Raw genomic sequence first — 7902 nt, 5'->3', positions numbered from 1 at the left:
ATGTTGATTGGTCATCGATAACTACCAACGAGGATTTAGACCAAGCGGTTTTTAAGTGAAACACGTGTTTCACTACGTTTATAGATAAGCATGCTCCGCTTAAAAAGTCGCGTATACGAGGTATATCTCTACGAAAGACATGGATGACCGCCGAACTATCGCCATTAATGCAAAAACGTGATCTTCTTCGTAGGAAAGCAATCAAATCTAAATTACCAAATCAGTGGTCCCAATACAAAGACCTTCGGAAAAAAGTTAATAGAGAAGTTAGTAAGAAAGTGTAAAGCTGATACTTATTCAAGATTAATCGAGAATAGTAAAAACAATCCAAGCGCACTCTGGAACTTCAAATAAAATTCTTTCGTGCAAGGAAACAAATTTACTCTCATGTTTGACACACCACTGATTAAAATATAACCACATTCACATGCACAACCTGGTCATACATATTACGTTATTGTATTTTCAGGCTATATGTCATCAAAGGAATTAGCAAAGAAATTGCTGTCTTTAACTATCAATAATAATTGACAATAGAATATACAGTGTTCAACACATCATATTTATACATTTAAAAAGGATTTGGTTATTACTTGTCTTCCTATCTTAGAACAACTAAAACTTCTGGGCAAGTTGAGGAATCCTCTTGATATTTAAAATTGACATTTAAAGTAAAATAATTTATAGTAGAAGCTAGCATTCTCAAAGTGTTTTGAAAACTGTCTTCGGTACACTGTTGTTCACAGAGAATATTTGTCCAAGAAATTCTATATTTTGAGCTCATTTTGTACCAAATTATCAAAACGAGCAAAATTTAACCCAAAAAAATGAAGAATCAGTAGCACATAGAAAATAAATCATATCATAGTATTCATACTTGTCATAATCATAAATCTTAATTAGCCTACAGTGGTACAAATATTAATGATAATGGATTTAAAATAAATAGCAATCATAAAAACTAATGAGATAAAGCTGAGTAAATAAAAATTTAAATATGGCCATATTGTGCCTAAGCTTGAACTGGAACGTTATTTCATCAATATTAAATGACAGTAAGAGACAATTTAGGAAAAGAACCGGAAATCAAATAATGCCCAATGCATTGATCCAGGATAACTCGCAGAGAAAAAACTATTGCATGGAAAGTATAGCAGAGTTATTCCACGTTTTATACGACAGATACCTTGCTATTTTTATATCATGTCATAATCTGAATCTGAATATGATTGTAAAAGTGAATATGAAACCGTAGAGCCAACGGTTGCATGAAGAATAGAAGAAACATACGGGACAAAATCGTGCTTGGACAGTACGCTCCCCTCATTCCGTACCCCCCCCCCCTAACTCCGTCCCCCCCCTGCCTCCCCGTAAAAATCATGACAGACAGAAAGACAGACACAAATCGAGACTCTCGACAATATATAGGTCGCGCGTAAGAATGGGAAGAGGTACGTCAAGAATAGTGCGCAGCAATTAAATGATACGAGATCAGTGGGGCCTTGCCCAATCGGGGTTGAAGAAATGAAGAATAGCTGTTTAACATTTTTTATGTTTGTGACATATGTTGCAGATTTTAAATAAGACAATATATAAATTCTTATGTATTTAAATTCCTAGATTCAAGTTAGGCAGAAAGCGTGTGATCAACGATCGCCAAGCTGTAATTGTGGTGTCGCCATCAAAGAAAACTTGTTTTACAAAATTTACGACATGTGTTACGATACACCAAGTCGTCAATGGTGGCGAAGCAAAATTACATCACGTCTCCTAGCCTATCAATTTCGTGATGTTAAACTCAGCAGGTTTTATTCCAATGTAACCCCCCTTGGCAGTTCGAATCACTACGAGGTAGCTATATATACAACCTGTTTCGTAAATAGTTACGACATGCATATGCACTTATAAAACGAAAATAGCTTTATCTTCGCTTCCAACAAACTTCAAAACTGGAAATTTCGTTTAAAAAGTTGCAAATTCGTTACATAGTCCGTAGTATTAATTATGTAAATTGTCAATAATCTGTTTCCTAAACGAGGCTTCTAACTGGTTCGAAAAGATCCAACAAAAAGCGTAGTTTTTATTGGAAGTCAAAAGACGCACTAACAAAAAACACATTTAAGAAATAGAAAACATTTTCAGTGTTTCTATACAGTTATAGAAACGTGGGAGTTTGGGAGAACGATAATAATCAGTGTTGACATGGACATTCTTAATGATAAATATATATATATATATATATATATATATATATATATATATATATATATATATATATATATATATAAAAAACGTTTAGGTGACCGTGGGACCGTGCGGATGTGCTTGCATTAGCTCCGTATTTTATCAAAATTCTTATTATTTTCGTTCTTCTATAATGCTATAACGACAACTGATAAAGCGAATGAGGTTTATGGTCGCAACAGATGATAAAGAAAGAAGTATTTTGAGTTCGGGATGGAGCTATATTTTATTGTAATTTTGTTTACGGTGACATTGGCGAGTCCATACCATATTTTTCGAACTGAAGAGAACGTTAAGAGTGGTCCTGCTATAAAAAAGCTCTTGTTGTAAGCCTTCGGCAGTTGGCCTTGGATTTCAAGTTTGATTTTACTGGGGATTGGTTGACTTTGGACACAGATAAGTATTATACATTAAAGGAAACGAATTGTCATCAGAGGCCGAATACATCACTTAGCTTTATTGCGTTTGCTTTTGGGCTCAAATTTGCATTTATCCTGATCCCGTACTCGTCTTTGTGGTGTGTCAACTTCATCAACGCCCTTTTGTCTCATTTTTCCTTATTCAAACAAAAAGACACAAAAGACTGTCACGATATTATGAGGTGACGTCACGACGCCGTTATAGACAGGCGTAGCAGACGGGGTGTGCGAGACAATTACAAAGGCAGACATATCATAGTATATAGATTGTAAGCATGTAACTACACTTTCACGATTTCTCGTTGAGTTTACAATGTATCGTAATAAACAAACACGTTACATGGTGTCAGGAGTTGGATATTTGAAATAAAACAATGGTCAAGCCACAATTAAGGAGAAGCCCAAGCGCCACAAATGGCTCAGGCGCCACAAATATATGTAGCGCCATCGAACTTGCCACCGCCGAAATCGCTCATATTCGACGATAATTTGGCAACTGCATGGAAGTCGTGGAAGAAATCATGGACACGGTACGAGATTGCAATCGGTGTACACAAACAAGAGGGAATTGTAAGAGTATATCAACCTTATTAAGCGTAATCGGCGAGGACGGTGTCAAAGCGTACGACACATTTGCATGGGGAGAAGATGAGAATCAAAATGATGTCGATATTGTCCTTCAAAAATTTGATGAGTATTGTTCACCGAGAACTCAAAGATACTGGTTTAGACGGTAAACAATCCCGAAAGACAAAACCACCGAGATATCCAATGCGAAACCGCCATCAGGAAGGATTGCTTAAGGAGTGTGGAAATTGTGGTATGACTCACGACGAATGGGATTGTCTACCGTTCGGAAGAAAGTGTTTTAATTGTGATAAGATGAATCATTTTGCGGGGAAATGTCGAGGAAAAAATAGCAATGGAACAGAAATCAACCAAACTACGGAAGTCGATCAAAAAACCGAAGAAGATCATTACTGTATCAGCTCTGTTTCGGACGGTGACGAGTCTAAAGCACGCAAAGCTGTGATTAATTTGCAAATTTCGAAGCCAGAGGCGGAAAACTCGGTTCAATTTCAAATAGACACTGGTTCGCAATGTGATATTCTCCCGACAAGCCTATATATACAAGTCACTGGTGACAATCAATTGCAACGCCTAAAACCCTGCAAGAAGGAAATCGTTTCATACACAGGTGAGCACCGTAAGATTACCGGAACAGCTAAACTGCCTGTATGGTTCGGAGATCAGCAAAGAACCTTGAATTTTAATATTATCAACGGAGATTATCAACCAGTACTATCGTTACATACAAGCATTGCTCTAGGTGTTGTCAATTTGAGTAAATTTGTCATTCGGGCACTGACAATAAAGCATCCAAAGGACAAACCGCATGTTGCAGACAAGTATGCCGACGTTTTTGATGGCCTTGGCGAGATACCAGGAGCGCACACGATAACTATAGAAGACTCGGCGAAGCCAGTTATCTACGCCCCTCGACGAGTTCCAGTCGCATTAAGATCCCAAATCAAAGCCAAACTAGATGAACTAGTCGATCGAGAAGTCATTGTCCCTGTTACAGAATCCACTCGTTGGGTATCCAGCACGTTGGCAGTTGTCAAGCCGAATAAGATCCGCATATGCATCGACCCACGAGACCTTAATCGTGTTATACGACGCGAGCATTATCAACTACCTACAGTGGACGAAGTCACATCAAGATTGGCGGGTGCCAAGAAATTCACACTCTGCGATGCTAAGGACAGATTTCATCAAATCAAACTTGACACAGCCTCAAGTTATCTGACAACCTTCAACTCCCCTTTCGGACGGTACCGTTGGACTTGCATGCCCTTCGAAATCTCGAGTGCACCCGAAGTTTGGCAAAGGCGAATGCACGAGTTTGCTCAAGATCTCAATGTAATGTAAAGAATGGTTGGCCTTTATTCAAGAGACAGTGCAGCCAGGACTTGTCACCCTTCTACGACAAAAGAAGTGAACTTTTAGTAGATAATGGACTAGTTTTCGCTGGAGAACGTTTAGTAGTCCCCACATCAATGAGGACAGCAATGCTGACGCAGATTCACCAATCTCATATTGGAATAGAAGGCTGTCTCCGAAGAGCCCGAGAAGTGTTGTATTGGCCCTTATAATGAACGCAGAGGTTAAAGATTTAGTTTCAAAATGCCCAACGTGCCAGGTGCATCAACCTGCACAATGTCGTGAAGAATTAAAACCATACCAACTACCATTTCGTCCCTGGGAAACGGTTAGTATGGACCTGTTTGAGCTTGGAAAACAGCACTTTGTCCTTCTCGTGGACCACTGGAATGGATTCTTCGAGGTCCAAGAACTTACGAGAATTACCGCCGACAAAGTTATAGTAGCATGCAAAGTCCAGTTTGCACGACATGGAATCCCGGACACAGTGATAACCGATAACGGACCTCAGTTTTCCGCTGCAAAATTTTCAACATTCGCAAGTGATTGGCAGTTCAAGCATGTAACGTCGAGCCCTCGTTACCCGCAATCAAATAGCCGGGCAGAGAATGCGGTCAAGACCTGCAAAATGCTGTTGACAAAAGCCAAAGCTGCTGGTCAAGACCCATTGCTGGCGATTTTAGATTGGGGGAATACCCCACAGACGGTTTGGGAACATCTCCTGCCCAATGGTTGATGGGGCGGCGTACGCGAACACTGCTACCAACTCACAAAAATTTTCTTAAACAGCCAATCAGTTAAAGCACAAGAGATAAACTAGTTGCTCGGAAATCGCGACAAATTCACCATTATAACAAGACACACCAACCTCTTCAACCATTGAAGAAAGATCAAGCTATCCGAATGAAATTGCCAAACGCAACAAAATGGACGCTTGGAACTTGTACCTGGGTTTTAGACAACAGATCATACGAAGTAGATGTGAGTGGTAGGAAGTACCGCCGAAGTCGCTACCGGGCATCGCAAGAAAGACCCCCAACACCACCTGTTGCTGGGAGTGATCCTGAGTTTGAACCTGAGCAGAGCAGAAGGGAACCAGAGAACCGTTTGGTGGAGAATGAAGCTAACCCCGAACACACACCATCATTAGACAGTGCATCCTCGGCTGAGAACAGCGAAAAACCACCACGACGCTCAGAGCGCATAAGATGCATACCTGTGTGGCACAAGGAATATGTAATGGAATGAACTGAGAGCATTGAACAATTCTAACTTGAAGTACCTTAGTAAGATTGTATACATGTCTATTCCGTAGTTTATATTTTGTTTTTTTTTGTCAAAAAGAAAAGGGAAAGATGTCACGATATTATGAGGTGACGTCACGACGCAATTTTGATGGACAGGCGTAGCAGACGGCGTGTGCGAGACAATTACAAAAGCAGACATATCATAGTATATAGATTGTAAGCATGTAACTACATTTTCACGATTTCTCGTTGAGTTTACAATGTACCGTAATAAACAAACACGTTACAGAGACCATGTGCTTACTATGCAAATTCCACAGCGTCGTTCCACCTATTGCTAATTGGTGATTTAGTGTTCAAACTTAATCCAGGACCTGATTCCAAACAACAATGCCCTATAAAACCAATTGTATTTGTGCGAGAAAGCAGTTCGTCACGGCCTATTGTTGAACGGAACCCAAACAATTTAATTAAGATCAATTGTTTGCCTGTGTTTTGTAACGTTAATCATCAATTGTCTTTTTGTCTATTGAATGCAAGATCTGAAATAAGTCAGTGGATATTTTTGACTATGTCTGTGATTCTAAAGCTGACATATTTGCTATCACTGAAACATGGCTCACCTCGGTAGTTGCTGTTGTTCGGGCGGAGCTGTGTCCTAGCAGATATAAGCTTGTAGACCAGCCTCGCAGAAGTCGTCGTGGGGGTGGCACCGCACTTTTGTACAGAGATTGTCTTAAAGTTGTAAAAAATAATGCGGATGAAATGGAGTCATTTGAGTATTCGGACTGGTGTGTGCAACTTCAGTCAAAACAGAAACTTCGTGTTGTTATTGTTTATCGCCCCCCGTATTCTGAAAAACATAAGGTCTCTACGCAAGTTTTCTTTAACGAATTTTCAGACTTTCTCGAGTCAATTGTTATGACGGATGAAAAGCTTCTAATCGTCGGCGATTTCAATATTCACATTAATGCTATGGATGATTCTGACGCGATTATTTTTCAAGACTTACTGGAGTCGTTCAGTCTCAAACAGCATGTGTCATGTCCAACCCACTTCCATGGACATACCCTCGATCTGTTTATAACCTGCCAAGCAGACAGAATTATAAGAACTCCACCTTATACTGACCGTTACCTCTCTGACAATGCTTCAATTTTGTGAAATGGAAATCAGTGGATGTGTCTTCTCTGAACCATGATATCGCTATGTCGGATCTATGCACGAACCCTCCAAACGATCTAGATGAATTGGTTGCCTGTTATAATAACACTCTGAAGGCACTTTTTGATAAACAATCACCACCTAAAACAAGAACGATAATAGTTAGACCACGGGTGCCTTGGTTTAATGAACAGCTTAGGAAAGCAAAGCGTGCATGGGGTACGAAATGCAGAGAAGAAATGGAAAGTGTCTAAGTCAGATGCAGACTTTGTTAACTTCAAAGGCAAACGAAACTTAGTTAATAGACTCATGCGTAGAGCCCGTTCAGAATATTATACGAGTTTCATCGAGGAGAATAGTGGTGATCAGAGAAAATTCTTTCATGCAAGTAAACGCCTGTTCGGTCAACATCATGATGATGGTCTTCCTCCTAATTTAAACTGTGAAGCTTTTGTTAGTGACAACGGAAAGTATTTTGTACAAAAGATTGGAAACATACGGAAAAAACTAGATAATAACGAGATGTATGGCTCATCTAGAGATTTGCAGAACGCTTCTGTTACACACGCCGTTGGAGAGTCCGTGCCAATGTTTTCAGAGTTTAGTGCCCTTTCTGAAGTTGATGTGAAAACTTAAATTGGTTGTGCTGCATTGAAAACCTGTGATTTAGATCCATTGCCATCTAAATTAGTTTCTCAGTGTTATGCATTGCTTCCCATCATAACACAAATTATCAACCTGTCTCTTCAAACTGGTCAGGGCACAGTTATGGAAAGAGGCACTTGGTCATCCACTCCTGAAAAAACTTGGTTTGGAAACGATCTTCCAGAATCTTAGACCGATATCCAATTTACAATTTGTGTCTAAACTTGCTGAAAGAGCTG

General features: G+C 39.6%; 1 protein-coding gene across 1 annotated transcript in view; it reads left to right on the top strand.

Moving 5' to 3' along the window:
• The first annotated feature begins 254 nt into the window (after positions 1–254).
• The window catches only part of LOC114534646 (neurogenic locus notch homolog protein 2-like), a 34397-nt gene continuing 26749 nt past the window's right edge, over positions 255–7902 (top strand). The window contains exons 1-2 of the mRNA XM_028556116.1: positions 255–266; positions 1621–1851. Coding sequence (XP_028411917.1) covers positions 1714–1851 — 138 coding nt within the window. The 5' untranslated portion in view covers positions 255–266; positions 1621–1713. The remainder of the gene's footprint in view (positions 267–1620; positions 1852–7902) is intronic.

This window comes from Dendronephthya gigantea, unplaced genomic scaffold (assembly GCF_004324835.1).
Source record: "Dendronephthya gigantea isolate DGI-Jeju-01 unplaced genomic scaffold, DenGig_1.0 000104F, whole genome shotgun sequence".
Taxonomy (NCBI): domain Eukaryota; kingdom Metazoa; phylum Cnidaria; class Anthozoa; order Malacalcyonacea; family Nephtheidae; genus Dendronephthya; species Dendronephthya gigantea.
This window is presented reverse-complemented; position numbering and strand designations above follow the sequence as displayed.